Below are 18,161 nucleotides of genomic sequence, written 5' to 3'. Positions count from 1 at the left end.
CCAACTATGGACATTGATCTACTACCAATATCCAACTGTGACGGACAAAGACTCTCTAACAGTTTAAAGTTAGAAAGTGTATGTTTATTACGACGCCGGGCAGCATGTGGGATCACTCCCAAATACACACACACAATCCACAGGTGATCACAGGGTCTTTTATGTACAGGAGTATTGAATACCCAAAACACAAATGCATATTCATAACTCTGGTAACATCCCATTCCCCGCTTCCTATGGTAATTAGCCAAAAAGCCATTAAGCATGCGTAGTTTGTTCTTTAAAACGGGTCGGTGGCCTTTTTATGGGGTAGGGTCCTAAAATGATGAAGTAAGATGGGTCTTCCTCTCTTTGACTCTTTAACCTTTGACAGCTGAATCCTGTTTTCCAGGACTGTTTGATTTATGATTGTATTGTATTCATGGGGTCTATTGATCATTCAGGAAGCAAAAGCCTAGTTTGACAGCTTCCCTGATTTATCAGTTCCTTCCATGATTTACCAGTTCCTTCAGTCTGGCTTCTGTTAACAAAAAGGGAAGTCTTAGCTCCCTTATCTCAGCGATATTTATTTTAATTCTTCTAAATCAGTGCTTCACTGGGGCTGTGGCGGGGCTGTGGCAGGGGCTGTGGCAGCGGTTGGGAAAGGGGCTGGGGAAGGGGCTGTGGCAGGGGCTGTGGCTGTGGCAGGAGTTGTGGCTGTGGCACGGGTTGGGACTGTGGCAGGAGCTGTGGCAGGGGTTGTGGCTGTGGCAGGGGCTGTGGCTGTGGCAGGAGTTGTGGCTGTGGCACGGGTTGGGGCTGTGGCAGGAGCTGTGGCAGGAGTTGTGGCTGTGGCAGGGGCTGTGGCTGTGGCAGGGGCTGTGGCAGGGGCTGTGGCTGTGGCTGTGGCAGGGGCTGTGGCTATGGCAGGAGCTGTGGCAGGGGTTGTGGCTGTGGCACGGGTTGGGGCTGTGGCACGGGTTGTGGCTGTGGCAGGGGCTGTGGCTGTGGCAGGAGTTGTGGCAGGGGCACGGGTTGGGGCTGTGGCAGGAGCTGTGGCAGGAGCTGTGGCTGTGGCGGGGCTGTGGCTGTGGCAGGGGCTGTGGCTGTGGCAGGAGCTGTGGCTGTGGCGGGGTTGTGGCTGTGGCAGGGGCTGGGGCTGTGGCAGGGGCTGGGGCTGTGGCAGGGGTTGTGGCTGTGGCTGTGGCTGTGGCAGGGGCTGTGGCTGTGGCAGGAGCTGTGGCTGTGGCGGGGTTGTGGCTGTGGCAGGGGCTGGGGCTGTGGCTGTGGCAGGAGCTGTGGCGGGGCTGTGGCTGTGGCAGGGGCTGGGGCAGGGGCTGTGGCTGTGGCAGGGGCTGTGGCAGGGGTTGTGGCTGTGGCTGTGGCTGTGGCGGGGTTGTGGCTGTGGCAGGAGCTGTGGCGGGGTTGTGGCTGTGGCAGGGGCTGGGGCTGTGGCTGTGGCAGGAGCTGTGGCGGGGTTGTGGCTGTGGCAGGGGCTGGGGCAGGGGCTGTGGCTGTGGCAGGGGCTGTGGCAGGGGTTGTGGCTGTGGCTGTGGCGGGGTTGTGGCTGTGGCAGGAGCTGTGGCGGGGTTGTGGCTGTGGCAGGGGCTGTGGCTGTGGCAGGGGCTGTGGCAGGGGCTGTGGCTGTGGCAGGAGCTGTTACAGGGGTTGGGAAGGGCCTCGGGCCCGCCAAGGACCGCCCCCCCCCCCGGCCCCGCCCCGCGGCGGTCACGTGCCGGCGGGCGGCGGGGCGGTCACGTGAGCGCGCGGCCGGGCCGGAGGGAAGATGGCGGCGGAGCGGGAGCCGCCACCGCTGGGAGAGACGCGGCCCGCCGACCTCGAGGAGCTGGAGGACGGGGAGGACCTCTTCACCAGCACCGTGTCCACCCTGGAGGTGAGCAGAGCTCGCCCTGCCCCCCGGGGCCGCCACGGCGCCCGGCGGGCCCTGCCCTCCCGTACCCTGCCCTCACCGTCAGGCTGCCCACAGTTGGCCCCGGCCCGGCCCCACCGCCCGCCCTGCCCCGGCCCGTCCGTGCTCCCCTCGGGGCGGGCAGGGGGCCTCTGCTGCCAGGAGAAGCTCAAAACTCTCTTTTCCAAATACCGCCGTTTCCCCTTCTCTTACTGTCTTCTTCTGCTGCCGCGGGGGAATATTCTCACCTAACCTCTTTCCGGTTTTGCTGGGGGGTGTGTGTGGGTGTGAGTGTGCGGAGTGTGTGTCTCCGCCTTAGCCTTTGAGTAGATTAATAATGACCCATTTTCTTTGTTTGGCCTCTTTCCGAGGCTTCACTCCATGTCAGTTTGCAAATCCTGCGGAAACTTATTTGTCTCTGAGGTTTCTTCCAAGGGAGCCGACGCAGTGCTGGACTGCTGCTGGGACCGGCTGCGGAAGAAGCATGAGGAGACATGAGAAATGCTTATATGTTCATTTCTTGTAGTGGAAGCCTTTTTGGCACGTTGTTGTGGTCACGTTCCACCTACATGTCTTGCCAGTATCTTCTGGAAGAACTTTATTCTTCCTGTGCACAGATGCCCATTTAAAAAGAAAATTGTTCTGTTCCTCTTTTCCTGAAGCGTTTTCTGTCCCTGACCTTTACAGAAATAGAATTGGTATGTGTTTCTTTGATTTTTCTCTGGCTGTTGTCTCTCCTTAACAAAAAGACCCTGCAGTATACAAAGAGGCTTTTAAATGTATTTTAAAGTCACTTGCCTTTTCTCAAGCTGCTTTCTTTTTTTCTTTCTTTTTATAGATGCATAGTCTTTGCATTGATAGGAAATGATCTGTGGAAAAATACACTGAAGGAATAAGAAATGATGTGAATCTACAGTTGGCGAGAATTGCATGAGTAGAGTTCTGTGCATCTCTGTGTGACACAGTGTACATTACTGGAGTCTTTTTCAGGGCACTGAGAAAGACTGCAGTGTAGCACAAACAGTGTTTTTATTGATGTGGTCTGGAATTAAAGCTGCAGGAGATAAGGTAGATTTAGTGTCCAATTCACAGTTAGCAGGAGATTAAAAAGTTACTAAAACTCCTCTAGCTGCAAATACTGGCAAAGAAGTGGGCTTTGTATCAGTTGCTTTGGCTGACAGTTCTACTGTGCTGCTTTGTTTATGTGCACAGTCTGTCTGGGTAGAGTCTCTAAGTAGAAGGGGGAAGCCTCTTTGCTTAAAGAGAAGCTTTTAAAAGTTGTGTCAGTAAGCTTTTTCTGATATCAGCATTTAAGGCAGTGACTTAAACTGGTGATTTTCTTGCAAACTTGGAAGGAAGAGGTCATGAAAATTGACTTTGGACTTCTTACTAGCTTAAACATAAATTGATGGATTCAGTGTATGGAGTACCATAGTCCAGAGAAGAATGATTGTCTCGTGATGTAGGCCTAGTTAAACTTTTGTCTTGAGTGTTTCTTTAGTAAATATTCATGGATGAACTGATTATTGATGGCAGTAGGAGTTGTATAGTAACAACAGAATGGTGTCATGCTTTTTGTAGTTAATCATGTATTTGTTTGCTGATACCAGAAGTGAGAGTGGCAAGAGACACTGACATCCAAACGCAATTTCCATGAGGGCTTTGGTACTTTCAAAGGATTCCCAGCTGGTTTATTTTGGAACTGTCCATTTGCTTCAATCATGATTAATTTTGGTCCCTTCCCGTTTTATCTTGCTTTCATTCTCTTTGCAGTTCACAAAATGTGTGCTGTGCCTTTCTTGCCCATAATTTGATTGTGCAGTGGAAAAGCTGGATGGTTTCTTACGCATCTTTCAAAAGCTTCCATACTGAAATAGTCTCCATTTGGAAAACACAAGCTAAGTTGCTTTTGACAAAATATACATTCAGTGTATATTTTGAATGGTAGATATGTAGCATTTAAATAAAGGGAGGCTGAGTTACTTCAGTGTCTTCAAATGGAGAATATTGTTTATTTCAAGTTGAATTCTCTAATGTGAAGAAAAAAGCAGGTGGAGTTTTAACTTTCTCTGTGAATATTGTAAAAAAGTTAATGTCTTGAATTGAGTTCTCTCAAAAAAATAAAAAAATAAAACATTAGAAAGATCTCACTGAGATGTAACACCATTGGGATTTCTGGGGTGCAGTGGAAACACATTTTAGGACTTCAAAATTTTCTGTGTGGCAGAGAATGAAAACTCCTCCTTCCTGTGATCTTAGGACACCAGTGAGCTGGGAACCAGGTTGAGCAGCAACTTGTCTGAGCTGATGGGATGCTCATTTTATTGTCAGGTATCCACAGCACCTATGAGTAGTGGAATGAGAATTATTATTTTGTTTTCATTGTGCCAACTGTATTGTGAGTCTGGACAGCTGCCTCCCTTACATTCAATGTTACTGAGATGTTTCCCTTTAGGTGCCAGAGTAGCTTTCATTAGTGAGAACAGCCAGGATGAATCATGTAAATGGTTTAAGCCAAAATTGCATTTACAGTGATAATCAGTGATGAGTTCCATGTGAAAGATATTGCTGGTTATTATATATATGTGCTGGTTGGCATCTGCGGTGCTCTCTTAGCTATCAGGTTTTTGTAGCTCAATGTCTTACTGAGGCCTAGGTAGACTTATCTACTTGCTGAAATTTCAAGTGCATGGGTTTTGGTGGGTTGTTTTGTTGTTGGGTTTTGGGTTTTTTAGAGTGTCCATGATTCGCACAAGAAGTTCTGGAAGTTAGCTGTGCCTTATGAGAAGAATCACTCCCTGTTGTTGTTGTGTCATCAGCAAACTGCTAATTTGCTGTCTTGTGTCCACTGCAACTGCTAGAAGGGTCCACAAACAACTACAGGAAAGTCAAATTTGGTGACATATGTGTAAGATTTATGTTAGATTTTCTGAAAAAATGGTTTATTCACTGTTTGTTACTCCCTTTTCACCATTTCTACATTCTTCCTCCTCCATGCACCCGTCTGTGTCTCTGTAACCTTCCTTGTTTATATGTTGCACCATTTCTTATTTTGTTTCCCCTAAACTTCTCGGTTATCTCTGTTTGCCAGTCTGTCTTTTGTGAAGGCGCCGTGTGAACGCAGGAACCTATGTTTCCACTTACTCATCCAAACAGTATTTATATTCCCATACTTGTGTTTGTTGGTGGGTTTTTTTTTAAAATGGAAAAATACATGGAGGAACTTGAAAATAATCAGTAAGCAGTAGATGTGGTAACTTATGAAAATGCAGCAGAAAATGCAAGATCTTGTTCTTATTTCTTCATTAAGTCAGAGTTGTAAAATACTTGGTTATTGCCTCCAGATGTAATGAACAATAAAAGAACAGAAATCTGAGCTTGTTATTGGCATTGTAAATTGGAATGGGCCCATGGGCATCTTACCAGTAACTTATTTTCAAGAAAAACAAGGCAGGATCCTGACTGTCCTGCAAACCTGAATGTCCTGGCCATTGAGTATTTGGTTATTGGAGGCTTCACCAAACCTTCAGCTCAGGACTTGTTCAAAAATTTCACTGCTGTGTATGTTTCAGGAAATGGATGCGTTTGTGACATTTTGTGAATCCTTGGCATCAATAAGTTTAAAGTTTCTAAGCAGCTATGCTATTTGTCTGAGCCGTGAGGTTTTTGTTAGTCTCATCTCCATTTCTTGTCTGATACAGAGATTTTCTCGGCAGTAACTATTAACTCCTTTGACAGCCATTTTCATGAGCCATTTTAGCTGTATTTTGTAGAGATAAAAAAAGCAAAGTTGGGGTCCTGTTTTTTAGCTCTCATCCATAGAAGACTGTAACTGAAGCAGCTTAATATATCGTTTGAATGTATGGGTGATTTTTTTGTTTTTGAGAGGCTGGGTAACACTTTCTGACTCACTGTGCTCACTTTCTGGTTGTGCAAAATAATCAGATTATTAGAAATTATTGGCTCATTTTTGATACTTAAGAGCTGTGTCTTGCTGGGTGTTTGTAGCTCCCTGAGGACTATGTCCATTTTGAAGAGAAGAAACTATACTTCATTGCAAAACTCTTAAACAAGCTGCAATGTTCAAACCATGAATACTTTCACACATTGTCTTTTTCTTATAAAGTCACAGCTCTTAGTTAATATATTTAATCCCATTCTTAATTAATCATGTCTGGGAAGACAGCTGTTTAAAAGGACCAAAGAGCCACAGAAAGATTATTAGACCAGTAGAGACCTTATTCATTTGTCAACTTGTTGAAATTTATTTTCATCTGGCATTCATAACTCCCCCTGGCATGTGAGAGAAGAATTGAAGGGTAAAAATGAGAAGACCAGTGGACAGAGATGAAGAGAATTTAATGGGTAGAGTAGAAGTTGCACATGCAAGCAGTATAATGAATTTATTCACCTCTTTTGTGGGCAGGCCTATGCTTAGCCGTCTCCAGGAGGAGAGAAGTGTAATGGTGACTTAGAGAAATGTTGTAACTTCAGATATCTTCTCCATCCTCCTTCTTCACCGTAGCTTTGCTGAGTGTGGTTTTACAAGGTATGGGATATCCCTCTGGTCAGCTTTGCTCTTCAGCTTTCTGAGGTGCCCATAAGGTCTGTTTGAATCCTTGCCTTGTGCACATATTTTCTTATGGGATTTGGAGAAAGCTGCCTGCAACTGCTCTACTAACTACAGCTGTGAAGCCTGGTATCCAGTGCAGAAATATTGGCTTTCTTTAACTGTTCCATTGAACAGGATCTTTCCCAGCTCAGTGACAGAAGGAGACTTGATGGCATGTATTTATAGCCATTCTTAGAGGAATCTGTATCTTTCTTTAAAGTGGGAATAGCTCCATGTTGACATTTGGTTAACTTGTAACTTTAGGCATGCAGATATTTGCCATGGGTTGATCAGATTTAAGTGTTTGAAGTGAATTTTGTCTGATAGTTTTGTGATTAGAAGCCAAGTGTAGTAAAAAAAAAACCAAACATTAACCAAAGCAGCTACTTCTGATAAAACTGATAAGATAGACTGAGGGAGTAACTTGAAGGTGTAAGCATTCTCCAAGGCTCTTTTCCACCATTCATTAAGCAAGAGCATAATTAAGTGATAAAGCAGAAGGCTCTCTGCTGATGAGGAGGTTCAGGAGGGCTTTTCTTCCCTGCGACTGTCTGTACTAGAGCTGTTTTTCATGGCAATGATTTGACAAGCACAAACCTACATGCATTCTGCATCTGTGGCCTGTGGGACTCCCACTGTGTCCTAAAACTCCAGTCTATCAAAATGTAAATGGATTGTTGTTCAAAGCTGAATAGCAGCAGAACTGGTTTGGAACGAGTATCTATGATGTTTCAGTGAAGAACTGCTTTTGCTAATAAAACTTTAAACTTCTTGAACCTCAAGCATTGAGAAATCAAGCATTTCCTTGCTCTTCTGTTCTAGTTGAAATACAAGGTTTTGAACTTTCATGTCTACACAACACTGGCTGGAGAGACAGACCATTTCTTCTGAAATATGCTACTTCTGAGTTGTGAAATTACTTAAAACCTTTGGCTATTATGTGTAACACATAGATACTATCAGTTGTGAAATACTGAAGCATGTCAAGTGCTGTGGTTTTCTTGCATTTCCTAGTTGTTTAATCTAAATTATTGCAAGTCTTGTAATACAATTTAAAGGAGTTTTATCTCCTTAATAGTACTTCACAGAGTCTTCACAGAGTGGACAAATACACCTTTATGACCACAGAGCACTCTTTTTCCTGTGGAGTCATTTTGACATCCATTTCATGAGAGTTGAGAAGTGTTCATGTGACTAGTGGATTGGTTCCTTACAAGGTTATAAACTCTACTACCTACATATGGTTTCTAAATGTTTAGTCTTTGATGTTCTTTGCAGGCTCTAGGGCAATATCCAGCCAAGAGTCTGAGACACTGCTCCATTTGCTATTCATAATTTTGGTTTGTTTCCCCATGTTGTATGTGGGCTTTTCGGAGAGTGGCTGCTTCTGGCAAAAGGAAGGAGATACAATCTCTTCTGTCATTTGAATGGATCAGTTCAGTGTTGCAACCAAAAAGATTTTGGTTCTACTGAGTTTGGCTGGGGTAGAGTTAATTTTCTTTTTAGTGGCTAGCATGAGACTGTGTTTTGAATTTGTGCTGAACACGGGGTTGATAACACAGAGATGTTTTGTTATTGCTGAGCTGGGCTTACACAGAACCATGGCCTTTCCTGCTGTTTGTGCTGCCATGCTGGTGAGGAAGTTGGGAGTGCCTGAGAGGCTGGGAGGAGACAGAGCTGGGACAGGTGACCCCGACTGGCCAAAGGGATAGTCCAGACCACGTGAGATCATGCTCAGTACCATAAAGTGGGGGGAAAGGAAGAAAGACAGTTATAAGGAGGCCTGTCTGTTAGGATTCTTGCCTCTGCTACATTTATGAATGTGAAAATGCAATCTGGACAGACTTTTTCAGTAGCTTTTCAGTATTTTTAAAAAATCTTCTCTAGTTTACAGTGTTCTTTGAAGCATAACCTTAAACATCTACTATCTTTTTAATACAGTCTTGCATCCATGAATAAATATATTGTTGTTGAAAAGTCCTTACCTAGCTATCCTAGTTGATGAAGTTGTGAGAAGTGAGCTTTGGAAATTTTCTGTTACTGCAAGAGTAAACACAGTTGATATTTTGAGAAAGAGTTTTCTAACTGCAGCACTGATCTTCAGTTATGCGTGTATTTATTTTGTAAGCAAGCTATTCAGTTGGTGGCCCGATTTCAATATAGCTTTAGTTTTCCTGAGTGTCTTCAACAGGGCAAGTTCTAGTCTTCAGTGAATTTAAAAATGTCATCTATGGCAAGCCCAGTTTCCATGTACAGTACAGTATGATCCTTTGATCCTCTGTGGCAGCAATCCTGTTGCACAGCTATCAAAATTTCTTACAGCTTCAAGCAGCCTTGAATTATTTGGATAGCGTTAATTTCAATCATGCAGCACTTGGAGATTTCTTTCTTGATTTTTGGCTGTGTACAAATCCAGATTTAAATCCAAACCTTTTGAAAAGGAACCTAATAATCAAATTACATTTGGCATTGCTAGTAAACTTATTCTAAATAATTCTGTAGCAGCTTTTGTTTCACATTAATTAAACCTGAATAAACTGTTGACTGTTTTTTCTCACAAACAAAGAAATTAAAAGAGCAGTTAACTAGCTCATATCTTTTATCCATTGTTGCTGTGCTAGGAATGGGAAATGGAAATAGCTGACAGGGTTTCCTTTTTATATATCTTCTTTCGCTTCCTTGCAATGAAAGGATGTTGCAATAATTCTTATATACTGATGCATGGCAACTCATTCTCTTCTAATTATTTCACTTTTTTTTGTTTGTTTTAAACAGTCAAGTCCTTCATCTCCAGAGCCAGCTAGTCTTCCTGCAGAAGACCTCAGCACAAACTCCAATGGTCCAAAGCCAGCAGAAATCATGCTGGATGGTGACAGAGAAGACCTCTTTGCTGGTAATGACCATTTTCTTCTAGCATGCCTGCAGAAACCCTTTCACCCTTGGAGTGAAAGAATATGCTTTTCTGAGAAGGAGGATTGAAACCTTATAAGTAATTTGACAGTGTTGTACAGGCTTTTTCTTGTGAAAAATGTTGTTAAGTTTCTCAGTGGTGTGTATTGTGGGAATGTTGAGCTGATCAACTAACATATTCTGCTGAGAGTAAGAATAGTCTTTATCATTTTGTGATTCAAAATGTTCAAATCTGTTTGTGTGGAAATGCATTACTTAAGTTACTTTCTTGTTCTCTGCTTACTAATAATTCATAAGCTGTTCCAGTCTTTTTTCCAGTTATAAAGAGAGATAATTCAGATTGTATTGCAAGTATTTCCTTCTTAATACTCTTGTTCTAATGGACAAGTAACAAACTGGCATATGGGACCAGTCCTATCATTTCACTAGTGTGTGGTTGTGTCTCTGAGAGTTGACAGTATTGCATGCTTCAGAAAAAGATGTGAAAGTTCTGATAAGTGATCAGTTAATAGATAGAACGTTTCTAAAGCTTCATAAATCAGCTGCTGCTTCAGTGTCAGTTTTTAACTATCCTAACAAGGGTTTTTGCTGTCAATTACAGTTGTAGGAACATTACCTGCTCAAGAAAGGAGATGTAATATTTGGAATATATTATGTGCGTAAGGTGGTTCTAGATGTTACTTCTCAATACTATAATATTCCCTATGAGTTCATATTGAGTTAGCTCACAGTTTGCTTTGAATACAGTCATCTCATCTTCATTGATTAGCTGATGTAATAACTCCAAAAGGAACTTTATAACCTTTAGTTCTGGATTATTTTGTATAAATGCATATATAAACATGCCTGTTACATTTGTTCTGAACTTGTTTATTCATGACACTATTGGAATGTATGGACTAGTTTAGTACTTCTCTGAAAGTGTTTTAAGAGAAAAAAGGAATTAAGGATAGAGGGGTAATCTTACTTTTTTCTGCATTTGTTTTTCGTTATAACTTACAAAGACCATAAGTGCTTTAGCAATGAAGTTTTCTAGTACTAGTCGGTAACTTTGGTTACTTAGCTTCAGTGTATAAAGCCAGCTTTTTATAACCATAGAGCCATCTGGAGTGGATATTTTAAGAAAGCCAATTCTCCTTTGGATAATACTAAGAAAAGAAAAAAAGACTGGAGTAAATATTGAGGGGAGTCAGACAGAAGGAACAAATGTTTACAGTCAGATTGTTTCAACTGAAATGAATGCTGTGAGAATAACACACGTAATTGACTTAATGAGTTTGGGTTTTGCCATGTAGGACATTCTCTTAAATGCTTACAGCGCTGAACTGAGGGCATCTAACACTGCATGTCTATCTCAGCTGGGACTTTTTAAGTTCAAATTTATAGTAGAGAGTGAGTCTAATACTCTCACATAGAGGAAAAAACACATGTGATTTATGGAGCATGAGATAAAAGTATGTTTTTCACTAATTTCCTGTTCTAAGCAAGAAGTTTATATAATGCTGTTGAACTCAAGTCATGAACTTCTGTGGTTGTGTCACTGTCATTCTGAAAAACTGTGTTGAATTTGTGTCCCAGTGCTGTACACTCGCAAGTATAACTATTTTTTTTTTCTTAAGACTGTTTTGCTAGACAGTATAGAAACAGCTTGAGAAAGGCAAGATGAGATAACTAATTTCTTGCTTCCAGCATGATTGCATAAGTCTGGCTTTCTAGGAAAGCAGAATTTAATTTAAAAGTGAGTGTGGCAGAGTTTTTCTTTGACATGTTGAAATTCCAAATTCTTGGTACAGCTTATAGGAACACTTAAGTGGAAAGGAAAAAAATGAAGCTCCACAGCTTTTTAACTTCTGTTGTTCCTTCATATTCAATTACTAAACACTTTAAAAACTGGGTAAAGGAAATCCTGTTTGTAGCTCCTGAAAGAAGAGACTACCATTCTTAAGGATCAGAAATAATTATAGTTTTTCAGACTTGTAGAAAATGTGATGGTATGCCTCTCTAGCTATTTTAGACTTAATAAAACTTTCCCATTGTTCCACCTCATATTGCAACCTAATGGAAAAGGAGGTGAAACAGTACAAATTTTCTCTACTGCTTTAATGCAGGACAGAACCTGGGAAGGTTTAGGCTTTTTTTGATTGTGTTTAAAACATCTTCACTATTATGTTTCTGTGGCAGCTACAGAGTAATATGTGCAATATAGATATTAATTATCTTTTCTCTGGCAACTCATAACTGAACTATTAAAACAGGGTTTTAAAAACAGAAGAAATTATTTTTCCTGCTGTCATGGGAGAAGAGTAAATTTGCCTTGTTGTGGTTCTTGGTTCTGTAACAAAGCAAACTGTCTTGCTAAACCTGCTTAAAAACTTTCATCTGTAGAATAAAAGTCACTATGTTGCTTATTTGGCCAGAAGAATCACTTTATCCTACCTTGTAGAGCTCTTAGATGGAGAGCCCATAATGGTCAGTGCTCCAAATGAGACAGTATTAGGTGTATCTTGAGGAACTAGGAGTTATATCTTAAAGCTTTGTTATTGTACAGCTAGATATCAAACTAGTACAGCTAGATGTCAAACTAGTCTTTCAGAATCAGATGTTGACTCCAAGTTCAGTGTATAACTGCACAAATATGCCATGGACTGTCCACGAGGGGCATAGCTGTCTGTGCCTTCTGCCTCTGACGCTCATAGAAGAGCACTAGAGGGTGAACTCATCTGTGAAGTATTATCAGTGTTCTGTCACCTTTTTCAAAAAAGTGGAAAACTATAATCTTTCCTTCTTCTCTGTCAGGTAAAAGATTACTGTTGTTTTGGTTTTTCAGCTCTGAAATGTGTTTGGGAATGTTATGGAAGTGTCAAGCTATTGTGTCCTGAGGAGAAGTCACTGTTGGAGGCTGGGGGGATGTTTGTTTTCACTGGGTTGTTTTTTTGTTTGGTGGGGTTTTGTGCTGTTTGGTTTTGGGGAGGGGAGGGGGGGGGTGTCCCTTTACGTTTTTTCTCAGGATTTGAGACAGAAAAGGAGTGATAATTCTCTGTTCCAGACAAAATATGTTCTTCAGGCTCATCTGAACAGAAAAACTTATAGCTGATGATGTCTGTCAGGCTGTTGTCCTGAGATGAAGATATTGTGCAAATGCCTTCTGCTTTTTAGAATCTGCTTGTCCAGTTATTTTGTAAGAAATAAATGCACAAAAGCATATGAACTTACACTTTTGAAGTCGAAGAGTGGTCATACTAGTGTCTGTTATGTTAAAACTATTTCTGTTCCCATTAAGGTTATGCTTAGTACTTCTGATACAACAGTAGAACAGTAGGGACCATGGGCTATGACTTTGGTGTAGTAGTTCTTATGGTCAGTTCAGTTAAGTCTCTGAAATATTGCTGTGCCCAGAGAAGCCTTTTTTAATAGCTTGTCCTCTGTTCTGTATAACAGCTTCTGCTTAAGTTTACTGCCAGATTTATGTTCACATGGGCAAACTTTCAAAGATAATAAGCCAATTCAATCATTCAAGCTAAGTCAGAATGTTAAAGGTCTGACATTTGGAAGTGTGACTAGTAAAAATAACTTGTGGCTGAAGAGCACTGCTGGTGAGAAATTGCAAACTTGCATTTTCTAAGATGATATTTCACAAAATCTGCTGGTGAAAAATAAAGAAACAAGCTCTGTGTAATGCTGAAATTAAGTCCTGTGCTTAAGTGTTGATAGAAACTTATTGTGGTTGGCTGGAGAATGTTAATCAAGCATATGTAGTTGTCTCCTACAGCAGAATTACGTGTCTTCATGTTCTTTTGGAGCTAAGCAACTTTACAGTGATCCCTAACAAAGACTGGTTATGGATTGTAAAGTATGTATTTATGTGTAGCAGTCTACACTATTAGATTGGTGGGAGTTCTTAGTATGTTCTGGTAACTCCCATAGCTGATATTAAGTGTTGGATCTTACTGTTTTCCTCCCAAAAGCTGGATGGAGCAGTTGCTTGCCTCTTTGAGAACTAAAGCTCTTGAGACCTATCCTGGGAAAAAAAGACATCTAGATTTCATTTTTCATTCTAGTAATGATACTGAATATTTTAAAAACCAAACAAAACTTCTCAAACCCCAAATCAAGAATAAACTACACCAAATTTTCAGGTGAAGATCTGAAAAGAATCTAAAATTAATAGATTAAGCAAATGTTTCTGAAAGTGCCATAGTTTCTACTGTGAAGCCTACCAAGTTAATGTTTCCATGGGAAAAAAAGCCCCACACCTGCAAAACAAGCAGAAGAATTATCAATAAAATCTTTTAATCAGACCATGTCATCTGATTACTCAAAGTGAGAGGATATATGTGAAAAGCATAAATGCCAGAGTTCATCAGAATAAACCTATTTTGCGAGAAATGTCTTCAACTCACATATTACTTGAAGACTGCTGTTCTAAGGGGGGAGAAATAGCTAGAAGTAAAAGCCTTCTGTTTTATATAAAGCTAATGCTTATTTTTCCTTTCAGAATCCTTGAATTTTTTTGTTTTAAGCAAAAAGCACAATAACTTTTTTTCTGTCTGACTCAGTCCCATCATCCCCTTCCATATCTTTCCCATGTCACACTACTAGATTTGCATAACATCTGGAAGCATGCCAAACCTGGGGTGCAAACAAATATTATTTTCTCTGGGTAAGTTCCTTCAGGAAAATAAAAAAGAAACACCAGGCAGCAGCTTTAAAAATTTGCTAATCCTGCTTGGAATTCATTTGATCAGCCTAGATCACTTCATGATGCTAATGGGTATGTGGATACAAGTCTGAAAAAGAGGAGTCCTGGAGAAGAAGTGTGCTTCTGTTTCATCTGATGCAGTCCTGCTTTCTTACATTAAATTCACAGTTTTTTCATGAAGTTATAGTTTACAATAAGAGGATTATGTTCTTAGGTAATGAAAGTGAGAAATCCATGTGCTTTGAATTGTTTAGCGATGTGTTTTATAAGCCTGTCTAAAATTTGAAGATATGGAGAAGGATATAGTGGTGTTTATTGGTTTGTTTCCTGAATATGCTGGAATACAGCTAGTGATAGAAAAAAGGAAGAACTGAAGTGCAATTGCGTCATTTTATAAATCTTTTCTATTTTACATTTCATCATGTATTTAGTATACTGTATTAAATATGTATGTGCATATTTTTCTGAGAAGTGTTTCTGTGAAATATTCATTTGTATAACATATATGTTAAATGCTGTTAGCCACCAAAGGAGAGAACTGCCTCTTTTTGAAGTGCTGCTGTTCTGCCAGTCTAAAAACTCTTTTGCAACCTCAGCATGAGTTCCCACCTCATCTTAGGTTTTGAATTAAAATTCCGTATTGATTTATGATGCAGTGTCCTTCCTGTGGCATTTAAGGAAAGGGAGCACTAGCAGATGCTTATGTTCTTTAAGATTTAGCAGTAAGAATAAAGCGTTGCTATGAAAATTGTTATTTGCAAAGAAAGGATGTAGATTCTTCATTCATATTCAAAATGGTGGCTATAATGAGGTGCTTGGTTTAAACTTTAGTTTAAAAATATTAAGACAGTCTGTAATTTGAAATTAGGGAAGCAATGCCAGCAGGCTGGAGGATTTGATCATTCCCCTTAGCTCAGCCCTGCTGGAGCCACACCTGGAGTGCTCAGTCCAGGTCTGAGCTAACATGAGGGAGACATGGACAGATGGGAGTGACTCCAAGGCAGGGCCATGAAAATGATTGAGGCCATAAAGTATGTGGCATAAGAGATGAGATTGGGAAAACTAGTGCTGTTCATCCTGGAGTAGGGGCTTGGGGTGGGAGGATACTATCATTTGTATAAATAGTATATGGTAGAGAATGGAGAAAAGGGAGCCTGACTTCTCAGTAGTGCCCATTGACAGAACAGGAGGCAATGGCTGCAGGCTGAAACCAGATAATACATAGGACAAATCTTACATTTTTGTTTGTTTGTCTTTGGTGGAGATGAGGGGGTGAAGTTGGCTTTTGGGCTTTTTTTCTTGTTGGTGAGGGTGGTCAAGCACTGGCACAGGTTATCCAAGGAAGAGATAGATTCTCCTCCTTGGAAATGCTCCTTGGAAATTAATCTCAATGCAGTCTAGTTTAGCCTGATCCTAGCTAGAGCTCTGCTTGAATAGAGAGGTTGGATTAGATGGTTTCGAAATTCTTTTCCAAATTCAGCAGTTCTGTGATATGCTCCAAAGGGAAATTACGACAATAAACTTTGTTAGCCTTAAGCCAGAATGAATGTCTTCTTTAGTTTAATGCCTTTTTACCTGTTTGGTAAGTACTACCCACAAAAGTCTAGTTTGTGAAGGGACTTGAGGTCTATTAGAAAGTCAATTTTGGTATTGAATGACCGTTCTGTGGTCCATGTGATCTTTTAAGAAACTGGAATTCTTGAAAATGCATGTCTCATGAGAATGCAGCATTGTCCATTTATTTGAGCTAGAACAAGGACTTGTGTATATCCAGGAAATGTGTAGTTTGCCAGTAGTCAAAACCAGTTAGTGAAGTTTGTGGAGCAGGGGTTTGTGTTGTTTTTAAAGGTAGGTGAACTGTCCATAGTGTAAAAGAAGTAATCAGTTTCTAGTGAGCTGCTTTAAGCCCCAAAGAGAGTGCAGATAGAGACTAAAGATGATCTTAATGTCTCACCTGCTAATATTGCAGCAGATGAGAGTGTTTAGAGTATTTGGCAGAGGTGTGGGTATATTAATGGTTGTGTAATTTCATTTGTTATATGGCCTAGTCTGCTTAGTTACCAGGCTATCTGACTAAATCAGCTGTTACTCAGAGTGTGAAACAGGTGATGAAAAAGGGCTGCTTCTGTGGTAAAAAAAAATTAATTAGTGTTCACAATATGTCTTACAGAAATAAATTATTTGAGGCTTGTTACTACTTTAAAAGACTCTTTACTGAACAGTATTTTTAAAAAAGGCAATATTGATCTTAATTTTACCCATTCTGCACTACAAGCCCAAGTGTCATACTTAGTTTTAGCTATGTATTGAAAAAAGTTATCCTGCACAAATGGGTGCTATTTATTTTATCATCATTCTTTATCGTGCATGTTTGTTGTCTTTTTGATGCATATCCATCTGTGTTGCACAGGAGATTTGTTGCTAACTCAAAGTGTTTATCTAGAAGCAACAGAAGAAGTTTCATTGGACAGTCCGGAGAGGGATCCGATACTTTCACCGGAACCTACTCCTGCAGTCACTCCTGTAACACCTACTGCATTAATAGCACCTAGAATGGAATCGAAAAGCGTAACAGCCCCGGTGATTTTTGATAGATCCAGGGAAGAGGTATGCTGTAAACTTCTAAACTATGTAAATGTTTCATTTGGATTTTTCAGTTTTATCTTGTTATAAAATCCCGATTCCTAAATGTTGATGCATGGCATTATACCTTGCTGTTTGTTTTGCAAAAGAAGTTTAGTGTGAATTTGACTCATGAAAATACTGTGACTTGGCTACTCAGGTGATTATATTTGAGATACATAGTATTAGTAGTAAGAAGTTCTACTCCTTCAGAGTAGATATTTTAAAAGTGTGTGTAGGAGTAAGTTGTGAACTTGATACAGGAGAAATGTTATTAATACAAAATAATTTTAACTAGTATGTTACAGTTTCAGCTTGTATTTCTGATGCTATTCCTAACAGGGAAATTGAACAAGCAGGTTTTTAGCATTATTATTTACTAACATTTGCTGCATGCTAGTAAACAGCTGAGTGTAATTGTAGTCTTAATGTTGCTATTTACATTTGGTGTTCCTGTCAAAGCATGGACATTTCTGAATTGATTCATTTAGAGAGTTCCCTTACTAGACTTTGCAAACAAGACCTACCTGTGACTCAATGATGCCTACTTCCCCAGATACCATGTAATGGCATTTGATTCTGATTTTGCCCCCTTCAGCTCTGGCACTATCCCTTCTGCCATGGCATTTCTTAAGATCTGTCTTTTTATCAAACTTAGGTATAGTACATGAAAGATTATGAAACTCTGGAACAACAGAACTCAGACAAGTATCAGAAATTTTTTTATCTGTTGCTTTTCCCTTCCCAAGCTCTTCTGCTGTGGATACTGTTAGTGAAAAGGAATGTCTGTGCTTTGATTAGAGGCACATAGGAGCATTGCAAATGATAATGGTTGTGAATCACAATGTCTGCTGGCATTATAGGTGATACAATGAACTGACCCCTAAGTCTGCTGTACGGAAAGCTTTTGCAGTAGGACTCAAAACTGAAATGACAGGACCATTTAGTTTGGAAAAAACCTTTAGAATCATTGAGTCCAATTGTAAACTTAGCACTACCAAGTTCACTACAACATCTTTGGTTTTAGTCAGTGTTAGAAGGTATATTAACATTGGAGACTAGAAATGTTTCATAATTACACAAACATACTGACTTTTTTCCCTCCTTCTTCTATATCTATATCCTTGTACCCACATATCATATGGATGTCCATTACCGTGTTAAATATGGTATATCTTTTTCCTAGATTGAAGAGGAAGCAAATGGGGATTTGTTTGATGTCGAAATCAATGTATCAGACCCGGAGAAAGTTGGTAAGTTCCTTGAGCCTAGAAATTCAGATGGTAGACTATCTTATTCCTTGAAGACTATTCTTAGATTTTGGCATGATTTCCTCTTTAGTATTCCTTTGGCAATTTTTATTATTTAAATGGAAATCTATTTATTGTTTATTTTGGACTAAAAAGTATGTGGCAGGATTACCCTACCTT

General features: G+C 40.4%; 1 protein-coding gene across 3 annotated transcripts in view; it reads left to right on the top strand.

Annotated features, from left to right (window-relative positions):
• Nucleotides 1-1,738: 1,738 nt before the first annotated feature.
• SNX2 (sorting nexin 2) overlaps nucleotides 1,739-18,161 on the top strand; it is a 30,277-nt gene continuing 13,854 nt past the window's right edge. For 2 of the 3 annotated variants that reach the window (XM_083884558.1, XM_083884556.1), the window contains exons 1-4: nucleotides 1,739-1,873; nucleotides 9,276-9,393; nucleotides 16,520-16,716; nucleotides 17,918-17,984. In XM_083884558.1, the coding sequence (XP_083740684.1) occupies nucleotides 1,766-1,873; nucleotides 9,276-9,393; nucleotides 16,520-16,716; nucleotides 17,918-17,984 (490 nt within the window). In that variant the 5' untranslated portion in view covers nucleotides 1,739-1,765. The remainder of the gene's footprint in view (nucleotides 1,874-9,275; nucleotides 9,394-16,519; nucleotides 16,717-17,917; nucleotides 17,985-18,161) is intronic. The other variant, XM_083884557.1, reaches the window with a different exon arrangement.

The sequence above is a fragment of the Zosterops lateralis genome (genome assembly GCF_965231275.1).
Source record: "Zosterops lateralis genome assembly, chromosome: Z".
NCBI classification, from domain to species: Eukaryota; Metazoa; Chordata; class Aves; order Passeriformes; family Zosteropidae; genus Zosterops; species Zosterops lateralis.
Note: the sequence above shows the minus strand (reverse complement) of the source record. Positions and strands in the feature narration are given on the sequence as shown.